This window comes from Salmo salar, chromosome ssa08 (genome assembly GCF_905237065.1).
Source record: "Salmo salar chromosome ssa08, Ssal_v3.1, whole genome shotgun sequence".
Classification (NCBI taxonomy): Eukaryota; Metazoa; Chordata; class Actinopteri; order Salmoniformes; family Salmonidae; genus Salmo; species Salmo salar.
In genome coordinates, this window is record NC_059449.1 from 10390402 (window position 1) to 10415583 (window position 25182).

The 25182-nt window shown below is 44.7% G+C and overlaps 1 protein-coding gene across 14 annotated transcripts in view; it reads right to left on the reverse strand.

Moving 5' to 3' along the window:
• LOC106610060 (teneurin-3) overlaps nucleotides 1–25182 on the reverse strand; it is a 435054-nt gene that overhangs the window by 108634 nt on the left and 301238 nt on the right. For all 14 annotated transcript variants that reach the window (XM_014209180.2, XM_014209182.2, XM_014209187.2 and 11 more), the window contains one exon: nucleotides 20117–20236. In XM_014209180.2, the coding sequence (XP_014064655.1) occupies nucleotides 20117–20236 (120 nt within the window). The remainder of the gene's footprint in view (nucleotides 1–20116; nucleotides 20237–25182) is intronic.

The following is a 25182-nucleotide window of genomic DNA, read 5'->3' on the forward strand; positions in this document are numbered from 1 at the left end:
CTGGTCCTGGGAGGTGGCACAGGATGGACCAGGATGGGGAGACCCACTGGAGGCCTGGTCCGAGGAGGAGGCACAGGATAAACCGGGCTGTGGGGGAGCACTGGAGTTCTGGTACGGACACTCTTTACCCACACTCCAGGCTGAATGCCCACTTTGGCCCGGCACGGGCGGAGAGCAGGCATTGGGCGAACTGGACCCTCCCAGCGCTCTGGAGACACAGTGCACAACGCCGGCGCAGGATAACCTGGACCGAGGAGGCGCACTGGAGACCAGACGCGCTGAGCTGGCACCATCCGCCCTGGCTCGATGCCTGCACTCGCATGGCACTTGCGGGGGGCTGGTATGTAGCGCACCGGGCTTTGAACGCGCACAGCATAACACGGTGTCTTACCAGTACCACGCTGCTTCCGGTAAGCACGGGGAGTTGGCTTAGGTCTACCACCTGACTCCGCCAATCTCCCCGTGTGCCCCCCCCCAAAAAAATTGTGGGGCTGCCTCCCGTGTCCGTTGCGCTCCCTCTCCTCATACCAGCGCCTCTCAGCTCTCGCCGCCTCGATCTCCCACTGTGGGCGGCGATAATCCCCAGCTTGAGTCCATGGTCCTTTCCTGTCCAGGATTTCCTCCCAAGTCCATGACTCCAGATAGCCTTTCTCCTGGTGCCTGTCCTTGTGCTGCTCCTTCCTCTGCTGCTTGGTCCGTTGTTGGTGGGTAATTCTGTAACGGCTGTCTTCGTCGTCAGATGAAACAGATAAGTCATCGTCCGAAAAGGTGGACCAATACGCAGCGGAGTGAGTGTTCATATTCAATATTTAATTAATAGAAACACTTTAAACAAAACACGAAAATGAACGACAGCCTACAGTTCTGCTAGGTACAAAACTAAACAGAAACAATTACCCACAAAACCCAAAGGAAAAACATGCTCCTTATGTGTGACTCCCAATCAGCAGCAACGAGCTTCAGCTGTGCCTGATTGGGAGCCACACACGGCCCAAAACAAAGAAATACCAAAACATAGAAAAAGGAACATAGAATGCCCACCCAATGTAACACCCTGGCCTAACCAAAATAAAGAACAAAAAAACCCTCTCTATGGCCAGGGCGTTACAAGTAGGCAGAACAGTAGCCTGATCTCAGGTCTGTTTGCACTGTGTTATGGTCGTTGTAATGAGGCAGTAGGCAGAACAGTAGCCTGTTCTCAGGTCTGTTTGTACTGTGTTATGGTCGTTGTAATGAGGCAGTAGGCAGAACAGTAGCCTGGTCTCAGGTCTGTTTGCACTGTGTTATGGTCATTGTTATGAGGCAGTAGGCAGAACAGTAGCCTGGTCTCAGGTCTGTTTGTACTGTGTTATGGTCGTTGTAATGAGGCAGTAGACAGAACAGTAGCCTGGTCTCAGGTCTGTTTGCACTGTGTTATGGTCGTTGTAATGAGGCAGTAGGCAGAAGAGGGAACCAGAACCAAACTACTGTAACACACTAGTGCCAAACGCCTGCTAATGTTAAAACCACAGAAATATAAGTCAATGGTAAATGTTGTAGTTATTTTATTTCTATAGTCCAGACACCCCATTTCAGTCTTTGTCACCACCACATTAACGAACCCCGGCTCACGGTCACACACTTTACCAGTAATTTCCAGTAATATTATAACTTACAGTAACACAGTATGTGTGTGTTTGTTTGTGAGAGAGAGAGAGAGCTATAGGCTACCTCAGAAGGGAATAATGGCGGTCACGGGGGAATTGACTGGTCTGCTATGGTTACTAATGGACAATAGCTGTTGTTAATAATCCATTAATTATTGCAGAATTGGTTCAGGGGACCTGTGGTGTATTCGTGAATGGTTCAGGGGAACTGTGAGATTCATAACGCCACAGAGAGAGAGATAATGTGTGATGCAGTACATGCTTACAAAGGGCCCGTTCCACTGTCCGAAGAAGCAATTAGACACAAAATGCTGCATGCTGGTGAAACACTGGTCTCTGGCTCTCACACTCTCTCTCCTTCTCTCTCTCGCTCTCTTTCTGTCGCTCTCTCTCTGTCGCTCTCTTTCCCCTTTCTCTCTTGCTCTCTCTTTCTCTCTCTCCCTCTCTCTCGTTCTCTCTCTGTGAGCTAGGGTAAAAAGTTCCCTCGTACCGTAAAACTTCAAATTAAATGGCAAAGTTTTACGGTATTTATGAGATTCTGCTGCCCTCAAGCAGTAAAGATGAGATGTGTTTGAATAGTAACACAATCAATATCATACTGTGTATTGAACTGTCCAGTCCACCATGAGAAAAAAGATGAGCATCTATCTATCAGCGCAATAAGCCACACAAAACACCAGCACACAACCGCTTAAAAACACCATTCACCCAAGTGTTAAGAAAAACGAACTATCCATCAACATAACATTTTCGTGTGTCCAACAGTAGATACATAGATGCTTTCATAGAATGTCTGGCTCTCTCTCTGTTATAATCCACTATGGCTGAACAGTGTTGCCAATGTATTGAGTGTTGTCAGAAGTCGGGAGTGTTGTCGGGAGTCAGATTACTGTTAGTAATCAAACAGTAATCTGTATTAGCAGCTCTTAATTGTTGGAACATCACTGGCAGAACTAGATCAACACAGAAGTAGGGAAAGCCTTTCTCTTGATTATGTGGTTTGTCAGGGTTATGTGGTGCATCAACAAGGACAAGGATGAACAAGGTGAAAGAGACAATGGTGTGTGTGTGTACAGTATGTGTGTGTGTGTATGGTTGGACCTATGTCATTACTGTGGCGTTCTGCATTAGCATCGAACAGCCCCTGTGATATGCAACTTTTCAGGGAAGTTAGAAACCAATATACACAGGCAGTTAGAAAAGCCAAGGCTAGCTTTTTCAAGCAGAAATTTGCTTCCTGAAACACAAACTCAAAAAATTTCTGGGACACTGTAAAGTCCATGGAGAATAAGAACACCTCCTCCCAGCTGCCCACTGCACTGAGGATAGGAAACTCTGTCACCACCGATAAATCCACTATAATTGAGAATTTCAATAAGCATTTTTCTACGGCTGGCCATGCTTTCCACCTGGCTACCCCTACCGTGGTCAACAGCACTGCACCCCCCACAGCTACTCGCCCAAGCCTTCCCCATTTCTCCTTCTCCCAAATCCAGTCAGCTGATGTTCTGAAAGAGCTGCAAAATCTGGACCCCTACAAATCAGTCGGGCTAGACAATCTGGACCCTTTCTTTCTAAAATGATCTGCCGAAATTGTTGCAACCCCTATTACTATCCTGTTCAGCCTCTCTTTCGTGTCGTCTGAGATTCCAAAAGATTGGAAAACAGCTGCGGTCATCCCCTCTTCAAAGGGGGGGACACTCTTGACCCAAACTGCTACAGACCTATATCTATCCTACCCTGCCTTTCTAAGGTCTTCGAAAGCCAAGTCAACAAACATATTACCGTCCATTTCGAATCCCACCACACCTTCTCCGCTATGCAATCTGGTTTCAGATCTGGTCATGGGTGCCCCTCAGCCACGCTCAAGGTCCTAAACGATATCGTAACCGGCATCGATAAGAAACAATACTGTGCTGCCGTATTCATTGACCTGGCCAAGGCTTTCGACTCTGTCAATCACCACATCCTCATCGGCAGACTCAATAGCCTTGGTTTCTCAAATGATTGCCTCGCCTGGTTCTCCAACTACTTCTCTGATAGAGTTCAATGTGTCAAATCGGATGGCCTGTTGTCCGGGCCTCTGGCAGTCTCTATGGGGGTGCCACAGGGTTCAATTCTTGGGCCAACTCTTTTCTCTGTATACATCAATGATGTCGCTCTTGCTGCTGGTGAGTCTCTGATCCACCTCTATGCAGACAATACCATTCTGTATACTTCTGGCCCTTCTTTGGACACTGTGTTAACAACCCTCCAGACGAGCTTCAATGCCATACAACTCTCCTTCTGTGGCCTCCAACTGCTCTTAAATACAAGTAAAACTAAATGCATGCTCTTCAACCGATCACTGCCCGCACCTGCCCGCCCGTCCAGCATCACTACTCTGGACGGTTCTGACTTAGAATATGTGGACAACTACAAATACCTAGGTGTCTGGTTAGACTGTAAGCTCTCCTTCCAGACTCACATCAAACGTCTCCAATACAAAGTTAAATCTAGAATTGGCTTTCTATTTTGCAACAAAGCATCCTTCACTCATGCTGCCAAACATACCCTCGTAAAACTGACCATCCTACCGATCCTCGACTTCGGCGATGTCATTTACAAAATAGCCTCCAATACCCTACTCAATAAACTGGATGCAGTCTATCACAGTGCCATCCATTTTGTCACCAAAGCCCCATATACTACCCACCACTGCGACCTGTACGCTCTCGTTGGCTGGCCCTCGCTTCATACTCGTCGCCAAACCCACTGGCTCCAGGTCATCTACAAGACCCTGCTAGGTAAAGTCCCCCCTTATCTCAGCTCACTGGTCACCATAGCAGCACCCACCTGTAGCACGCGCTCCAGCAGGTATATCTCTCTGGTCACCCCCAAAGCCAATTCCTCCTTTGGCCGTCTCTCCTTCCAGTTCTCTGCTGCCGATGACTGGAACGAACTACAAAAATCTCTGAACCTGGAAACACTTATCTCCCTCACTAGCTTTAAGCATCAGCTGTCAGAGCAGCTCACAGATCACTGCACCTGTACATAGCCCATCTATAATTTAGCCTAAACAACTACCTCTTCCCCTACTGTATTTATTTATTTATTTTGCTCCTTTGCACCCGATTATTTATATTTCTACTTTGCACTTTCTTCCACTACAAATCTACCATTCCAGTGTTTTACTTGCTATATTGTATTTACTTTGCCACCATGGCCTTTTTTGCCTTTACCTCCCTTATCTCACCTAATTTGCTCACATTGTATATAGACTTATTTTTCTACTGTATTATTGACTGTATGTTTGTTTTACTCCATGTGTTGTATGTGTCGAACTGCTTTGCTTTATCTTGGCCAGGTCACAATTGTAAATGTGAACTTTTTCTTAAATTGCCTACCTGGTTAAATAAAGGTGAAATAATAATTTAAATAAATAAATACTGTGTGATAATAATGCAGCAGCTTCAGCTCAGGCTAGACACCACCAGCTCTGACAGCTATACATACACTGATCAGATGACACACACAGATCAGATGACATACACAGATCAGATTACATACACTGATCAGATGACACACACAGATCAGATGACATACACTGATCAGATGACATATACTGATCAGATGACACACACAGATCAGATGACATACACTGATCAGAAGACACACACAGATCAGATTACATACACTGATCAGATGACATACACAGATCAGATGACACACACAGATCAGATGACACACACGGATCAGATGACACACACAGATCAGATGACATACACTGATCAGACGACATACACTGATCAGATGACCTACACTGATCAGATGACACACACAGATCAGATGACATACACTGATCAGATGACACACACAGATCAGATGACACACACAGATCAGATTACATACACTGATCAGATGATATACACTGATCAGATGACACACACAGATCAGATGACACACACAGATCAGATGACATACACTGATCAGATGACACACACAGATCAGATGACATACACTGATCAGATTACACACACTGATCAGATGACACACACAGATCAGATGACACACACAGATCAGATGACACACACAGATCAGATGACATACACAGACCAAATCACATACACAGACCAGATCACATACACAGATCAGATCACATACACAGACCAGATGACATACACAGATCAGATGACATACACAGATCAGATCACATACACAGACCAGATCACATACACAGACCAGATTACAGACACAGATCAGATGACATACACAGACCAGATGACATACACAGATCAGATTGCACATGATGCCATGAAGGAAGACAAGAGCTGTGTTCGAATACTCATACTAACCACACTAACCGTACTATTTTTGATGTGATTGAGTATATAGTATATAGTATATATATGCTTATTGATCATAGTATGGAGCTACAGTTGAAGTCGGAAGTTTACATATACCTTAGCCAAATACATTTAAACCCAGTTTTTCACAATTCCTGACATTTAATCCTAGTAAAAAGTCCCTGTCTTAGGTCAGTTAGGATCACCAGTTTATTTTAAGAATGTGAAATATCAGAATAATAGAAGAGAGAGTGATTTATTTCAGCTTTTATTTCTTTCATCACATTCCCAGTGGGTCAGAAATTTGCATAGACTGAATTAGTATTTGGTAGCATTGCCTTTAAATTGTTTAACTTAGGTCAAACGTTTTGGGTAGCCTTCCACAAGCTTCCCACAATAAGTTGGGTGAATTTTGGCCCATTCCTCCTGACAGAGTTGGTGTAACTGAGTCAGGTTTGTAGGCCTCCTTGCTCGCACATGCTTTTTCAGTTCTGCCCACACATTTTCTATAGGATTGAGGTCAGGGCTTTGTGATGGCCACTCCAATACATTGACTTTGTTGTCCTTAAGCCATTTTGCCTCAACTTTGGAAGTATGCTTGGGGTCATTGTCCATTTGGAAGACCCATTTGCGACCAAGCTTTAACTTCCTGACTGATGTCTTGAGATGTTGCTTCAATATATCCACATCATTTTCCTGCCTCATGATGTGATCTATTTGTGAAGTGCACCAGTCCCTCCTGCAGCAAAGCACCCCCACAACATGATGCTGCCACCCCGTGCTTCATGGTTGGGATGGTGTTCTTCGGCTTGCAGGCCATCGTTATGTTTGGAAAACTTAACGATGGTCATTATGGCCAAACAGTTCTATTTTTGTCTCATCAGACCAGAGGACATTTCTCCAAAAAGTACAATCTTTGTCCCCATGTGCAGTTGCAAACCGTAGTCTGGCTTTTTTATGGCGGTTTTGGAGCAGTGGCTTCTTCCTTGCTGAGCGGCCTTTCAGGTTATGTCGATATAGGACTCGTTTTACTGTGGTTATAGATACTTTTGCACCTGTTTCCTCCAGCATCTTCACAAGGTCCTTTGTTGTTGTTCTGGGATTGATTTGCACTTTTCGCATCAAAGTACGATCATCTCTAGGAGAAAGAACGTGCCTCTTTACTGAGCGGTATGATGGCTGTGTGGTCCCATGGTGTTTATACTATTGTTTGTACAGATGAACGTGGTACCTTCAGGCGTTTGGAAATTGCTCCCAAGGATGAACCAGACTTGTGGAGGTCTACAATTACATTTCTGAGGTCTTGGCTGATTTCTTTAGATTTTCCCATGATGTCAAGCAAATAGGCACAGAGATTGAAGGTAGGCCTTGAAATACATTCACAGGTACACCTCCAATTGACTCAAATGATGTCAATTAGCCTGTCAGAAACTTCTAAAGCCATGCCATCATTTTCTGGAATTTTCCAAGCTGTTTAAAGACACAGTCAACTTAGTTTATGTAAACTTCTGACTCACTGGAATTGTGATACAGTGAATTATAAGTGAAATAATCTTTCTGTAAACATTTGTTGGAAAAACTACTTGTGTCATGCACAAAGTAGATGTCCTATCCGACTTATCCAAACTATAGTTTGTTAACAAGAAATTTGTGGAGTGGTTGAAAAACGAGTTTTAACGACTCCAACCTAAGTGTATGTAAACTTCCAACTTCAACTGTAGTTTGTATCCCAAAAGTTCCCGGATATCATACTAAATTCGGCATAATATGAAGCATACACGCAGGGGACACTATTTCCGTACTTTAGGGACCATAATGCAATTCTTCAGGAAGTGAGCGTGGCTTCACATCGTTTTCAGATTTGAAGAAAATAGCGGAAAATATGCAGCAGAAGTACAACGAGAGCAGATACAAATTCATTGCTTTAACTAATTATGACAAATGTTAAGAAAATGTTGAGCAATGTAATAAAGTCATGACCTTACACGTTATCTTGGCTGACAATTTGTTAGCTACGCTGTACTTACGAACCACATAGCATATCATTACAGCAGTATGTACCGATATGTTAGCTAGCTACCTAACGTTAGTAGTTAAACATCAAACTTGCCAGTATATTAACTATAGGCTATCTAACTACTGTAATAAAGATAATCTAACGTTTTACCTAATGATATATAAGGAGGGCATTTGCACAACATGTTTCACAACAGCACACAACAAAACTCCAGAGACATATTGAGCAACCAACTGATACCAATCACGACCACACCCAGAGACTGATGGCGGACTAAGCACTCACACAAAAATGTCAAGACATGAAAGCACCCTAGCCACACGAACTGACCACTGGTGTAAAGAACAACATTCCATGAATATCGCAAGCACCCAGACACGAATTACCAGAAATACACACACACACACACACACACACACTTAGGTGTGTTGGACTCCGAGGACAAAGGACACTGCCAAGGGCCAATGGGAAGTCGACACCACCTGGAGAGTGGACCGTCCCTCCACTCATCGACCAGTCAGGAGAGCGGACCTACTAGACTCAACGTCAACACACTGTTATTTCATTGTATAAATTGGATGTACACTATGTTTCGGGGCTCTCTTCTGCTAGTTCCCTATGAGCTAAACGAAGGAGTCCGTGCATGCTTTGCCAAATATCTTTGTCTCATAATAAACTGCCTTACTATAAACTGAATCACCCGGTCCAACGTCTTGACTTGGTCTCCTTCTCAAATAAGGAATCATCAACAGAATTGGTAGCAGAGGATGGTTTCAAACTCCTGAATTCGGTCCATTAATGGTTGATGTGAGAGGAGACAAGTCCGGGACAATCTCGTAAGGACGGGTGACCTGTTCGCAGGAGACATCGGCGATTCTGCCCGCCCCAGGAAACTGATCAACGAGCTCGACTAAATAAGGTAAGCAGAGCCTGTTAAAACAAAATCTGCATATTGTATTATAGTCTTATCCAAATTCTGATCAGTAGTACTGGGCGTGAGTATGAATTGTTGTCGAAATTGTAATAACTGTAATTAAATGTTAAGGCTGAACACAAAGATATTTGACTGAATAGATTTTAAGTTAGTTAAGTCCTGTGTGGACCCGTCCTGTGTGGACCCGGCCTGTGTGGCCCATCATTGATAGAATATATCTGTTGACTTGGGGGACGACTGACGTGGCAACCAGTTGAGTCCACCCATATTATTCAGATTAATTAAAAGTAGATAAAGAGTCTGTTTGTAGTCCTGTGTGCACCCGTCCTGTGTGGACCCGTCCTGTGTGGACCCGGCCTGTGTGGCCCAATATTGATAGCATAAATCTGTGAGATTCGGGGAATGACTGGTCTGGCCACCCGCTAAAATTCACCCGTATTTTTCAGGTTTATTTAAAGTAAATAAGCAGGCCTGTGTGGCCCCAAATTTTAGGGAAACGACTGTTGGTATGGGGGAGGACTGATTTTGGAATCGGCTGCAATCTACCCATGTCATACAGAAAACTTAAAAAGTGGTAGATTCATTCGGCTGAAAGAAATGAGTATTAGAATAGGTATTGTTTAAACTTATAGAATAGGCTGATTCAGCCTCGTCCCGAATTCAGTAAACTGCATACTGCTCGGTGAGACTTGATAGAAGTGTAGCTCCTTCCGACGCGACACTATAGGTGCAAACCACGTCCCGGATGTCAGTTTATTCTGCCCGGTAGTCTGGGAAGGAGCCATAATTTGCTGACCCGCATATTTGTATTCCTTGCTGCATAATTGTTTATAAATCTGTTCTGATTGTATGTGTTTGATAAACTGCATTTGTATAAGCCTGATTGAAAGTTTTATAGTTAATTCCGGACTGGTAATTGCAAGTTATTAAGGTCCGTTCCTTGAGACCCCGACCAATTCGAATAAATAAACTGATGTGGCCGCCGTGCCGTGAATATTGCCTGGGAAATTAGACAAGGAATAACACTTTGTTTACGAGGGTGGGGCACCAAAGATAAGTCAGTGTCCGCGCCGTGAATACATCGCTGGTTCCAACCAGCGACGGGCTAAGTATACAAAGTTAGTGGAACGCGCCACTCAAACCCTTAAGGCTAAATAGCTAAGGTATGTGCAGGTTTGAATATGCCTGGTCCACCAAGGGAGGGAGGTCATATGCCCGCCCTTGATGTACAACAAATTGTAATGTCTGTATGTGAGAAAACTGACGGAACTTTCTGCAGCTCTCTCCACACAGATCCGCAAGGTCAAAGAGGGGGAGCTGTTGGGAGACTCGCCACCACTGAAGGTAAAAGTTGGGGACTGGGTGAGGGTCAAAGTCCACAAGAGAAAGTGGCTGGAACCCAGGTGGACTGGGCTGTACGAAGTGAAGGAAGTTACTTCACACTCTGTCCAGGTCAAAGGTAAATCAGGAGCACCTTGGCACCACCTTACACATTGCACTCCAGCCCCAACCCCTTCCAGAACTTTGACTGAAACCAGGGCCGATTTGCGCGCCCTACATAAATTCGATTCCAACCACTGAAACCTTAGTTGGGGAAAATGGGACAATGGCTTCCGTTTCCACGACCTAAGGCACCACGCCCAGGGTCGGGGTACATCCCTCCCTGGGAGAGGCTGGGGATATCAGCTCCCCTGTTTGTTATTTTTGTGAGTGTACACTACTAGGCTGATCACCACCGCTATTGACCCTGGTCAGGCTGATAGGGGCCTAATGTTTCCTTTGCTTCAGGTGGAAGACACTGAACCCGAGTATGCATTCGAATAGTTTAGTTTTCACGCCTGCCACGCGGGAGGCCCGGGTTCGGATCCCAGCCCATGCACCAGGGGACTAAAATGTAAGAAGATATGTTTTGCCTGGAGAGATACGGTTGCTAGCGTTTGTTTAAGATATAAATGTAACGTTTTGATAGCTTGATTAGTTTAAATTGAAAGGCTAACTAATTAGAAAATAATAGCAAGGGAATTTTGATATAATACGTTGTCTGTTGCTGGAAATGGCATACAGAGAAAGAGTTGAATGATGTTATTTTTATAAGTATGGCGATTTAAATGTTACTTTTAAAGTCTTGGATATTTCATAAATGTGAAGCTGGTTATTGATTCTTGGTTTGAATGTTTAGGTAACACCAGTGCATTAGAAAAGGAAGTTTATGTATTTAAACATTATACTCTGTTTCCATTACGTGGAAAAATGTCAAGTCATTAAAGTGAATTACAGGTGGAGTTAATTTTATAATTAACTGGGAAGGTGCACATTAAACACAGTTGTGTATAATGGCGGGGTATTCCTAGCAAACAGAATGGGCCGGTTTGCAGACAAACTGAAAGGGTTTTAGGGTTTTAAGCAATCTTGGGTCAAATTGGTTAAATAGTACGTTAAAATATGGGGTTTCATAGATTGAAGTACAGTATTGTATCCAAGGGTAGCGCATGTTCAATTAAGTTTAAAACTAATGATTGGGGGGAGTACAATGGAAGTATAAGCATTTTTAGGTTTTGTTTGTAGTTAACTTTTGGGTTTCTGAATCGGTGTAGTATGAGGAAATGCTGACCAAGTGGTTATTTTATGGAATATGGAGCGCTTAGCTCTTTGGGGAAAAATTCCTAGGGACTTAAAGGGGTAGACACACATGGCATTGTAAAGTTTTATTTTCTGAGTTTTAATTAAACACGTGAAATTCTTTTGATAGGGAATGTTCTGGGAACTTGAGATACGAAATCTAGATAAGGTTATTAGCTTTCATTTGTCTAATGTAGTAAGAAAGAAAAAACGGTTCTGAAAAGGGGGTATGACTTTTTGACTCCACTGGTGACTTTTCCTTTTGTGGTCTGATCAGCCGCAATGAAAAGCCATTGGATGGTGAATTTAAGGTCATTTGGGATACTAACTTTAAGGAAACTAGGAGAACTGATAATTATGATGGAGTTAAAGTTCTTAGACACAATTGATAATTTGAACCAATGAGAAGACAAAATGACGAAAAGGGTACAATAATTTTTCTTTGGGGAGTAGTTCAGATTAGTCATTTTGATCTGATTATGTTACGTGAATATCGTTTGATAAGTAGGGGTACTTTTTACATTATCTAGATAAGTTTATTTTCCCTTAGGAAGTCAGCTGTGGTTGTATTTAGTGGAAGAGATTTAAGACAACAAGACTGTGGAATTAATATAATAGTAATATTATATTTTGTTGATAAAACAGGTTAATAATGGTAGACTTAAGCCAACAGGACAGGAATATATGACATCTGTAGGGAATCCAGGATTATTGAGGGTATCGAGATAAATGTAAGTAGCTATGTAATAAGACCATGAGACATTTAGTACTCCCCTGCACTGCTGAGACCTTGATGGGTTTGAAGTAGAAGGAGGAGAGCATAAGCAAGGAAGAGAAGATAAAAGTGAAACAGAAGAATTAGATAAGGGTTAGTGAGTGGAGACCAGCATAGTTAAATTATAAACAGGTGAGGACAGAAATAACACTGGGAGAGACAGAAAAGACATAAGAATAGAAGATAGAAGGATCATTTAGTTAGGTTCATTTAGTTAGGATATTAATACATGGAGAGACTATCGGCTCCATAGGCATGTATTATAGTTTTGATTTTAAGTTATGTTTGGTAAAATTCGCTAGGAAAAGATATGATAATTTAGTTGAAAGAAGTTGTTCAATCTTAAAGAAGATAGGACACTTGATAGAGAAATGCACAGGGTATTTAAGGATGAATGCCCCAGGGAGAATTGGACATGTGGTATATGAAAGGGGGCAATCCTACAAGAGAAGGGCTGACATAAGGATAATTTACTAACCTTACAAAAGACATTGTTAAGAAATGCAGCAAAATTGATACATGGTTTGAGCCATGTATAAAAAGGGGGAGTAAGGGGGAGTATAGTAGAGCAGGCGATAGAACAGGATAGGATGCTACTAGAACAAAAACATTTTTTGTAGAATGTCCATTCCAACATTTGGAAATGGACTTATTGAACTATTCCGAATTGAGGGGAAGAAGGGGTGTTTAACAATAACAGATAAGCATAGCAAATGGGTAGAAGTGTTCCCAACTTACTTGGTGGACATGATTATGGTAGCTAGAATATTAGGACAAGATATAATCCCTAGTGTTGATACTGGGATCTATCTCTTTAAATGATGGATGACAGTTTAGCTAATCAGGTAGAGCCTATAGAATGCCAGAGTTAGGGAGAATAGAGATACCAGAACAGGTAGACATAGAAGTTAAAGATATACTAGCAGAGCACATGAGAAGACTGTTTGTTAACCAAACCCGTATGTCCAAGATTTTGTGTTCAACAGGTGAATTACAGGAGAAGGTGATTCACTCAATCCAACCAGGAGACTGGGTGTGGATCCAGTCCCTGAGGAGAAAAGACGGGAAGCAGCCCCGTGGGGAAGGCCCATACCAGGTGCTGTTAAACCATTGCCTTTGCCATTAGAAAAGCTGAGAGAGTCACTTGGGTCCACGTTACCCACTGCAAGGAGGTATGTACTCATATGAGCACTGCTGATCACACACAGAGTTAGGAGAAGAACCGAGAACCAACAAGGTCCGGGGGTTACCTCCTTAACGAAGATTTCCTATCCCGACCATTCATCACTGTGTGTGCTCCTAGAGGTGTGAGTATGGGGTGGTACCAAGCAGAGAGACTAAGGGCAGGAGAGGGTTGACGGTTTTTGGGAAGAGTAGAAACTCTGAGCTGCATCATAGTCTAATCTTTCTGATATATTCAGATCCACCACCTACTGGTACTAAACATAGGTTACCGTTGTCATTGAGAAGAAGTAAAAGATAAACTATATAATACACTGATGAGTGACGTACAGAATAAGGAATCAAAGAAGATCAAGATGTAGAATTTAAGGTAAACATTAAACAATTTCCTGGGGAAGCAGACAACTTTACAGGAATTGGGGTTGGCCAGATTGTACTCAGCCAACCCACCTCGGTTCACCTAAATTCTGGATGAATACCAGTGTTATAGATACAAGAATGGTACCGAGAACTAAGATGATTTTAATGGCTGAAAGTAATCGTTAATGTGACTAACTTAGGTTTGAGAGATGAATAGAACATTCTTAACCTCACAGCACCTATAACTGATGAAGGGTGGGCTAGTACCAGCAAAGGACGCATACGACAGAAATTACCACAAAGGGTGGTTAGGAATTTCGCCCTGGGGTTATTGGTCTAACCAGTTCGAGTTAGTCATCAGAGGCCAGTTGTAGGAGGCTAAAGAAGGTACAGGAGGAGTTTTGATCAGGATGGGATTAGCTTTGTCTAGATGGATGCTATTGGCATCCTCAGGGAGGTTCCAGATGAATACAAAGTTATGAATCAAATATGTGAAGGCTTTAACACTACATTATGTTGGTAGTTGACAATAAATAATAATGTGGATTGAATTGATGACATCTTTTAATTAACAGAGATTAATGAATGAAACAGGGGATGCAGTAAAGAGGTTCTCTGACCAATTATCCGCCACCTCCCTCATGACCTGGTAAAATAGACTGACTCTAGATAGGTTACGGGCAAAGAGGATGGTGTAGGTAGAATGATTAGGTTCATTGCTGTACGTACATTTTTGATAACACAGATCATGTTTGGGAAATGGAAAAGTGTTGCAAGAACTGTATTATGGGCTGCTTTCACCTGTATGAGTGTGTAAGAGTTTTAATCACCAGAACTCTAGAGAGATGGATAACGGAGCAGATGGTGAGCTACGGACCGAGTCAAAGTTCAGATCAATGAGACGACAAGTACCTACCGCCGAGCAAGCCTGTTTCCCTTTTTCTTTGTCACGTCTTGCAGACGTGAAGAGGGGGATTTGTAATAAAGATAATCTAACGTTTTACCTAATGATATATAAGGAGGGCATTTGCACAACATGTTTCACAACAGCACACAACAAAACTCCAGAGACATATTGAGCAACCAACTGATACCAATCACGACCACACCCAGAGACTGATGGCGGACTAAGCACTCACACAAAAATGTCAAGACATGAAAGCACCCTAGCCACACGAACTGACCACTGGTGTAAAGAACAACATTCCATGAATATCGCAAGCACCCAGACACGAATTACCAGAAATACACACACACACACACACACACACACTTAGGTGTGTTGGACTCCGAGGACAAAGGACACTGCCAAGGGCCAATGGGAAGTCGACACCACCTGGAGAGTGGACCGTCCCTCCACTCATCGACCAGTCAGGAGAGCGGACCTACTAGACTCAACGTCAACACACTGTTATTTCATTGTATAAATTGGATGTACACTATGTTTCGGGGCTCTCTTCTGCTAGTTCCCTATGAGCTAAACGAAGGAGTCCGTGCATGCTTTGCCAAATATCTTTGTCTCATAATAAACTGCCTTACTATAAACTGAATCACCCGGTCCAACGTCTTGACTTGGTCTCCTTCTCAAATAAGGAATCATCAACACTACCCAACGTTTATTGACTTGATTCTCCCCATCATTCTTAGCTTAGCTAAACAGTGTAGTATCGTCGTTGTGCGTTCTCAATGGACATTCGGGTGCTTTCGTAAATTCGCTCTGGCTATCTACTCCGATTAAGAATAATGAATTTACGAGCGCTCAACACCCGTTGAATATGGCCGGTGTCAGTAAACGGTCGGCAAAAAAAGCGTAATTCAATTGTTGCAAGCAGCACAGTTACAGTCACCAACACTCTGGATAACATGAAAACTGCCTAACCAGCTCTGCTAGGGAGAGTAAAATGGTCCGACTGGTCTAATTTGTGTCTGGAAGTAGCTAGCAAGCTAGCCAACGTTAGCTTGGGTGCTTGACTGCTGTTGTAAGGTCAGAAAGCTCAAATCAACCCTACTCCTCGGCCCGAGCATCCAGTGTGCGCTCCGAGAGCGAAACGTACTGAATTTACAAACGGACAATCTGACACTGCTCTGAATTTACTAGCGCACTCTGGCACTCCAGAGTAAATTTAAGAACACACCTGAAGTCGTAAAATGTCTAACTAGTAATTTGTTACGCTAACTAGTTAGCAAGAGGTTGCATAGCAACAGCATCAACTTCCGGTAGACAGGCCAAGAGCTAGAACGCTCAACTGAAAGCATACTGTTCGTTTACAGTATACTAAAATGAACTAATACTATATAATATGTAGTATTTACTCATTAAGTATGTAGTATACAGTATGTTAGCGTGGGTATTCGAACACAGCTAAGGTCTTCCTAAAATGATACGGCAAACCATACATTATCCACAGTTCTATAAATGTGTGTGTGTGTACATCATTAATGCATAAGATTGTGTGAATGTAACATGAGTATTTCATTCTAGTTCTGGAATTTTAGCTACATTGTCTTCTAGCTTTAATACACTGTCTTCTAGCTGTATTACACCGTCTGCTAGCGTCACTACACTGTCTGCTAGCTTTACTACACTGTCTTCTACACTTTGCTGTGTCACTCCACCTAGACCTGTCAACAAAGCCCTTTCCTCTCGCCCAGTGCAACTCAATCCAACACTTCCAATCATCTGTGAGAGTGAGTGATTGCTCTCCTGCTCTTCCTCCCCCTGGGTAGACTCTCTTATAGAGAGAGTGCTTTTAGGTTACCTGCCTATCACAGAGGTGAACAACAACATGTCCAAAGATAGGTACTGGACACACACACACTGGCACACACACACTGGCACACACACACACATACACACGTGATGCGGCGGGTTGACTCATAACCCGCAGTCCCCGCGATTATATAGATGTAGGATCTTAATCTGAGCCAGTTTGCTACAGCAGGAAAAGAATCCTGCAGCAACAGGAAATGTGAATTGTTATGTTTATCAAACTAAGATCCCACTCCTGTATCCACAGGGCGGGCAGGTTTAGGGTCATGAAATATTTTGTGGATGAAGGGCGGGTGGGTGGCCGGCAGGTTGGATAAAGAGAAAACGATCCATCAAAAAAAATCCATAAATGTATGATCATTCTTGTGCAATTCATATCTATATGATACATTGATGTTTTTCTTTCATGATTTTGATCTGGCATTAGGGCGTAAACCTAAGCTTTAGGGCCTAACAGTACGCGTGCCAAATACACGCCAATAGCCAAATGCTTTTGGGAACTTGGCAGAAAAAGTTAACGGCGATCCACTGAGGCAAAAAGGACAAAAAAAAGGAAGTGTTCAGCACATGTTGTATATTAGTGGGTTAGGGTCGGGTGCAGGCCTCCTATTTATCACACATAGTCGGGCGGTTGCAGACGGGTTATTAGCAATTGCGGGTGGGTGCCGGTCAACAAACAGCTGACCCGCGCATCACTGACAGACACACACACACACTCACTCACTGAGACGAGTGTGAAGGGAGAGTCAGCGTATATTTATCAATGTGTGCATGTATGTTTAGATGCACTTAGATGTGTGTCTGTGCGTGTGTGTGTGTGTGTGTGTGTGTGTGTGTGTGTGTGTGTGTGTGTGTGTGTGTGTGTGTGTGTGTGTGTGTGTGTGTGTGTGTGTGTGTATGTCTGTCTGTGTCTGTGTGTGTGTGTGTCTGTGTGTGTATCTGTGTGTGTGCTCATGTCTATTTATGGTAGTCCATTCATTCACATCAGTGAACAAAGCCATAGGCTGTCACTGCAGATCATTGATGGCTCCGACTCACACAGAGAGAGAGGAAGAGGAAGAGGAAGAGAGAGGAGGCCAAGGTTAGTTGAAGGAGGAGAGAACGGAGGAGGCTGTGTTAACACAGCGTCATGGCTGTGTTAATTAGTCTGTTATGATGAGGGCTGGAAGAGCTCATTACATTGAGAGCTTTCATTACTTCCTCACTTTGATGTAAACACTATCATGTTAGCATGACCACTCTTCTTCTTCCTCCTCCTCCACAGTGGTTTTTAGCCTCTCAGTTCACCTCAGTTAGAGATCTGTCTGTCTGAATGTTGTCTGAATGGTGGTGACGGTCACTGTTACCTTGTACTGTCTGATATCTGTTTATCTAACCAAACCTTCAACCACATAAAAAGAAAGAAGACGGGGATGGAGGGAAGAGGGGAGGGATGTTTGGAGGGACATGGTGAGTGGAAGAGACACGACGGAGAGAGAAAGAGAGAGAGAGAATAAAAGAGAGAGAGATATTATCTACTTCACTTGCTTTGGCAATGTTACCATGTGTTTCCCATGCCAATAAAGCCCCTTGAATTGAACTGAATTGAGAGAGAGAGAGACAGAGAGAGAGAGAGAGAGAGAGAGAGAGAGAGAGAGAGAGAGAGACCGAGAGAAAATGAAAGAGAGAGAGATGGCCTGGTCTCAGAACTGAGTATCAACCTAATTGTGTCCGCGAAGGTTAGGAGAGGGGGAGGAGAACGACTCTACCCTCCCCTGTACAGGGACACAAGCACTGGAGGGACAGGAGCACATGGGGACGCACGGACACATCAAATCACTAGCACAAGAAGCAGATCACCTGCATCTCAAATGGCACCCTATTCCCTATATAGTGCACTACTTTGGACTAAAGACCTATGGTCCCTGCTCACAAGTAGTGCACTAAATAGGGAATACAGTGCCATTTGGGACGCAGGCTAAGCCTGTCTCCCAGTGGGAGATGAGACAGTGGTGGAAGTACTGGGACTCATGCTAGTCCATTCTCTCCTCAGCTCTCTGCAGTATGATGGATTTATTTCATCTCTACTAGGCTCATTGTAGTCTACACTCGACCCAAATTAAGAAGAAAAAGTGTGTGATTATAGATTCTCATCACTCGCGACCCCACTTCTCACATGCCCAGGTCCCACTTGGGGTTCCCGACCCATAGTTTAAGAAACCCTGCTCGAGTCAGCTTTCTGCTGCCCAGTCATATACTTAGTTTGTAAGGTCAGTCCACTTCCAGAAAAAGCCACTCTGTCTCACCTCAGCCTACAGAGACCAACACAGAGTCTGTACTACCTCGAATACCTGCAGTACTACCATCCCCTCTCCTCTCCACAGGGGATTCAGAGTGATGGTGGACATGGAAAAGGAGTGTGTGTGTGTGTGTGTGTGTTACAAAGGTGTTGGTGTGTTGGTGTGAGAAAGGGATCGATACAGAGAAACATTGGTGTGTAAGACAGCTACAAAAAGTGTGTGTGTGTTATTAGAGCTGTAGTGTGTGTCCGATGAGGATACAGTGTGTGTCTGGAGGTCAGTGGCAAATAGAGTTTGATAGAGTGACTGCATTATGAAGTGTTCAGTGGGAGTGTGACCCGGCTGGTAGTCTTCACACATGCGCGCGCGTGCGCACGCACGCACACACACGCACGCGCACACACACACACACCATTTGGCTGGGCTATGCCTTTGGATAATGGGCCGGGATGAATGATGGCAGTGTGTGTGTGTCTGTGAGTGTGTGTGTGTGTGTGTGTGTGTGTGGGTAGACTCTGCAAAACACTATCTTTAGACAAAGAAATCTGAGGACATTCACACTTTAGGAAGCTCTTTCTCTAGTGCTTCAGTGCAATGTTTAGTGAATAGATCAAAGCAGACCTCATGCAGATGTGAGTGGTGGTTTATCCCACTGACTCTGCATTCTCCTTGGGTTTCTCCATAGAGACACAAGCCCACCCACACAGCCATATAAACAGCACTAAAAGAAAGAGCTATAGGGTGGCAGGTAGCCTATCAGTAAAGATCGCTGGTAACCGATAGGTTGCTAGTTCAAATCCCCAAGCTGACTAGTTGAAAAATCTGCCAATGTGCTCTTGAGCAAGGCACTTAACCCTAATAGCTCCTGGAAGTTGCTCTGGATAAGAGCCTCTGTAAATAACTATGTCAAATGTGAGAGGTACAGTATAACCTTGTCAGTGTGGTTAAACACTGTGTTTCTATGTGGTCAGGTCACTGCCCTCTCTCCTAATACTGGGACTTTGCATATCAATACTGGCCCTTAAAGCCTCTGGCCACTATGCACACAGGGCCCAATGGGTCGGTCGGTGTGTGTGTGTGTGTGTGTGTGTGTGTGTGTGTGTGTGTGTGTGTGTGTGTGTGTGTGTGTGTGTGTGTGTGTGTGTGTGTGTGTGTGTGTGTGTGTGTGTGTGTGTGTGTGTGTGTGTGTGTGTGTTCTAGCCTCCTTACCGTTATCAGCAGACAGTGCGGTGATGGTGTTGGGTGTGGTGTCTGACCTCCCCTGACCGTTCTCAAAGCCGTAGCCCTCTGTCTCCTGCATCTGCCAGTTCAGACCAAACAGATGCATGGCTACAGTAGGGGGGAAAGAGAGAAAAAATGCTTGTTACTCTCAGTGGTTGAGGGCTTAACAACACACACACACACACACACACACCACAGTTTACCTAGTGGCGAGTTAGAGATGGGATGTCTAATCAAACTCTATCAGATAAAAAGACAACAGGAGAAATATCCCTCCATCGATTATGGTTTGGGTTCTAACAAGCTCTGGGATTGGCTGGACCCGTCAGGGTGTGTATATATCTGAACCTGTGTGTGTGTGTGTGTGTGTGTAGGAGGTGAGTTGGGAGTTGTAGAAAGATAATCTGTCAAAATAAGAGCAGGTATTGTTTGAAAACTCCAATATGTTAACCTGAGCCCTGAGAGGAGAGAGAGAGATGGAGGGAGGGAGGGAGGGAGGGAGAGAGATGGAGGTAGAGATGGAGGGAGGGAGCTGGATGGAGGGAGAGATGGAGGGAGGGATCTGGAGAGAGGGAGAGATCTGGAGAGAGGGAGAGATGGAGGGAGGGATCTGGAGAGAGGGAGAGATGGAGAGAGGGATCTGGATGGAGGGAGAGATGGAGGGAGAGATGGAGCCAAGCAGTTTAGCGCATTAGCATCAAGCCGGCCCTCTGGCTGCATATAATTCAATCCCACACCTTCCTCTCTCCTTCCCTCCTCTCCATTTCGCTCTCTCTCTGAGTGCTTCTGCGAGAAGCCACACTAAGAGTGAGGAGACATGCGAGAGGAGACAGTTTCTAGTTTTTAACACTGTTTCAGCGCCGTCTGGAGCCGTCATGGCTGCCGAGGGCTTTAGTAGGAGCCAGACATGATGGAGGCCTGAGGACTGTGACTCAGACAGTACTGGAGGGCCAGTAGCAAGTCTGGTGAGAATGACTGTTTAGTACCAACAACACACACACACACACACACACACACACACACACACACACACACACACACACACACACACACACACACACACACACACACACACACACGTGTCAGTGTGTGTGTGTCCTGTGTGAGTAACAAGCCTGCCTGGCTGCACACTCTAGCTCTAATGAGGGGAGTTTAGTCGTGCACACAGCCCCCTGTGGTTTTCTACCTGAACACACACTCACAACCACCTATAAATCACTATAAAAGTGGGGGATGTTGCTGTATACTGGCGCTGTGTGGTGGGGCGTATGTGTGTGTGTGTGTTCTGTATAAGTGTGTGTATTTGTGTGTGTGTGTGAGCTGGATCTAGGATATCTAGACGTTATAGCTGCAGGAAATGGAAGCGACAGAGAGGGAGAGTAAGGGACAGAGAGAGGTCGAATGGTGGAAAGAGAGAGAGGTAGAGAGAGTGAGGGAAGAAGAGAGGTAGAGAGAGTGAGGGAAGGAGAGAGGTAGAGAGAGTGAGGGGAAGAAGAGAGGCGGAGAGAGTGAGGGGAAGAAGAGAGGTAGAGAGAGTGAGGGAAGAAGAGAGGTAGAGAGAGTGAGGGAAGAAGAGAGGTAGAGAGAGTGAGGGAAGGAGAGAGGTCGAGAGAGTGAGGGAAGAAGAGAGGCGGAGAGAGTGAGGGGAAGAAGAGAGGTAGAGAGAGTGAGGGGAAGAAGAGAGGCGGAGAGAGTGAGGGGAAGAAGAGAGGCGGAGAGAGTGAGGGAAGAAGAGAGGTAGAGAGAGTGAGGGGAAGAAGAGAGGCGGAGAGAGTGAGGGGAAGAAGAGAGGCGGAGAGAGTGAGGGGAAGAAGAGAGGCGGAGAGAGTGAGGGGAAGAAGAGAGGCGGAGAGAGTGAGGGAAGAAGAGAGGTAGAGAGAGTGAGGGAAGAAGAGAGGTAGAGAGAGTGAGGGAAGAAGAGAGGTAGAGAGAGTGAGGGGAAGAAGAGAGGTAGAGAGAGTGAGGGGAAGAAGAGAGGTAGAGAGAGTGAGGGAAGAAGAGAGGTAGAGAGAGTGAGGGAAGAAGAGAGGTAGAGAGAGTGAGGGAAAGAAGAGAGGCGGAGAGAGTGAGGGGAAGAAGAGAGGTAGAGAGAGTGAGGGAAGAAGAGAGGTAGAGAGAGTGAGGGAAGGAGAGAGGTAGAGAGAGTGAGGGGAAAAAGAGAGGCGGAGAGAGTGAGGGGAAGGAGAGAGGTAGAGAGAGTGAGGGAAGGAGAGAGGTAGAGAGAGTGAGGGAAGGAGAGAGGTAGAGAGAGTGAGGGAAGGAGAGAGGTAGAGAGAGTGAGGGAAGGAGAGAGGTAGAGAGAGAGGGGAAAAAGAGAGGCGGAGAGAGTGAGGGAAGGAAGGAGAGAGGTAGAGAGAGTGAGGGAAGGAGAGAGGTAGAGAGAGTGAGGGGAAAAAGAGAGGCGGAGAGAGTGAGGGAAGGAAGGAGAGAGGTAGAGAGAGCGAGGGGAAGAAGAGAGGTAGAGAGAGTGAGGGAAGGAGAGAGGTAGAGAGAGTGAGGGGAAGAAGAGAGGTAGAGAGAGTGAGGGAAGGAGAGAGGTAGAGAGAGTGAGGGAAGGAGAGAGGTAGAGAGAGTGAGGGGAAGAAGAGAGGTAGAGAGAGTGAGGGAAGGAGAGAGGTAGAGAGAGTGAGGGGAAGAAGAGAGGTAGAGAGAGTGAGGGAAGGAGAGAGGTAGAGAGAGTGAGGGGAAAAAGAGAGGCGGAGAGAAGAGGGAGAATGTGTTGGGTAAGCTGAGGGAATCCTCTAGCAATTAGGGCCCGAAGGCCAGAGCGTTTTCAACCAGAGCCCACCCACAGTTCAACCAAGCCTCATCCTCCCTCTCTCTCTCTTTCTTTCTCTCATTAAATTAGAGTGGTGTGGTGCTGGGGAGGGCCTCCTGCGGTGGGCAAGACTAGAAGGTCATGGGAGAGAAGTTGGCGGATCGACACCAAGCGCTGCCAGAGTGGAGCATGCTGGGAGGCTTAAGGCTCCTCAGGACAACCCTCAGACAACCTTTACACAACCACAAGACAACCGTTAAACAACGTTGAGATATCCATCTCTGAGCTAGGTTCACCATAACAGCATCAAAACCCTTGAGCTTGAATCAAACACCAGTCTCTGGACCTCTGAGAGAGAGAGAGAGAGAGAGAGAGAAGACATATAGAGATAGATCGAGAGCAAGGGAAGCATTGGGAAACCAGACGGACAAAGAGAGCCAGGTGTGGAGGTGGATGGATATTGGAGTCTTCAAAGCGTTTCTATTTGTTAAAAGGTCAACCTTTTCAGACTGAGAAGAAGTCACGAGGCTTATAAAGCTCTCATTTAGCAGCAATTTCTTTAGAAAGACAACCCTTAGCCATCCGTCTAGACTTTCATTCACTTTGCTTTCCGAATGTTCATTGTAATACAGAATGCCATTACTTCATTCATGATAGTTTACATATCTGTACAAAATGTGCAAAATGGATGCAAATCCACCCCCAGATATACAAGTCTGCTGTTGCATGTCTGTTGTAATATCATTCTGGATTTTTCTATCCATCTGTGAAGCAGTAACCGAAGCGGCGGATTGGACAGTGAGGAGACAGACAGAATGTTCTGGTGCTCATCTCTCTTAGAGGCTTTGATTTACAATATTAACAGGTGCAGCACTAATTGGCCAATAAACTTTGTACAGAAAAGAACAAACAGGACGTTGACAAATACTTGAATAAATCAAACACGTTCTCAGTGGAAACCACTCCGGCAACACCTCACTGTCTAGAACGGGGCGGCAGCGTAGCCTAGTGGTTAGAGCGTTGGACTAGTAACCGAAAGGTTGCATGTTTGAATCCCTGAGCTGACAAGGTACAAATCTGTTGTTCTGCCCCTGAACAAGGCAGTTAACCTGCTCCTAGGCCGTTATTGAAAATAAGAATTTGTTCTTGACTGACTTTCCTAGTTAAATAAAGGAACAAAACTCAGGTGTGGCTCTACTCTAGCCAACCTGTGGCCTGCTCTCTCCCAGGCAAAAGCCAAATGAGGAAGTACTCTTCCCAGGAACTCCCTTCGACTTGGAATGTTCCATCATGATAGTCCCAAAACACATTTCTACCATAAATGTGTAATTTCCCATGGACATATATCATAAGCAACGGTTTTACATAAACACACACTTCAATAACTTGTGCCGTAACTTCTACTTTAAGTCACAATACACATTCATGAAGTAATTCACCCTGGCGACAACTCATCACTTTGGTTATTCCCGTCAACCGACAAATGTTCCTCGATGGCTCGTAGACTAATTTGCCTCATGCGTCATGCACACCGGCACTTCAACAAGGAAACAGGGCGGCGCTTCAGATAAACACACGAGGTAGGTTAAATGATATGACTATATTATATCAACGCTTAGACTGTAATTCTAATAATAGATTTCACATTGCTGGAGTTTGTACGTTTAGATGGGCAGCTTTATACACGGTAGAAACCTTGTTAACAAGTTACATTGTTTTAGTAAGTGGCGTGCGCAACAAACACTCGACTTTGGCGCCTTACGTCAAAGGATTGCTGGCAAATGGAATGCGCTACTCGATCCCACACTCTCTTTTGGTTTCAGGACTCTTGACTTTACCTTGCAGAGAGACAATAAAGAGTCTTTCTTCAACCAATCATTTGTTTCAGTGTCGTTGTCTACAAGTCATAGACAAGTGCACAATGACACTATCTAACCAAGGTGTCAGTCTAATGCTTCCAAAGCAGGGGAAATATGGGATGTCAGTGTTTTCCGGAATGATTCCCAGGGCCGAAATTCTACGAATGAGAAATCAGGCGGGAGAATTATTCCCAAAACTCTGGAGAGATCACCGGGAGAAGAGCCGATTCAGATTTCGGCCGTTTTTCTTCGCTGGAGAAAAGCGTGTGTGTGTGTGTTTTTGGTGGTGTGTGTGTGTGTGTGCATCTGTTGTAGCAGATGGGTCTACATGGCCCCAGGTGAAGATAGTGAAGAGTGAATGGGAGATAAGGAGAGCTGGTGTGTAAGGGAGAGACAGGTGGGAATTGGCACACACATGTACACAGACACACTCAAAC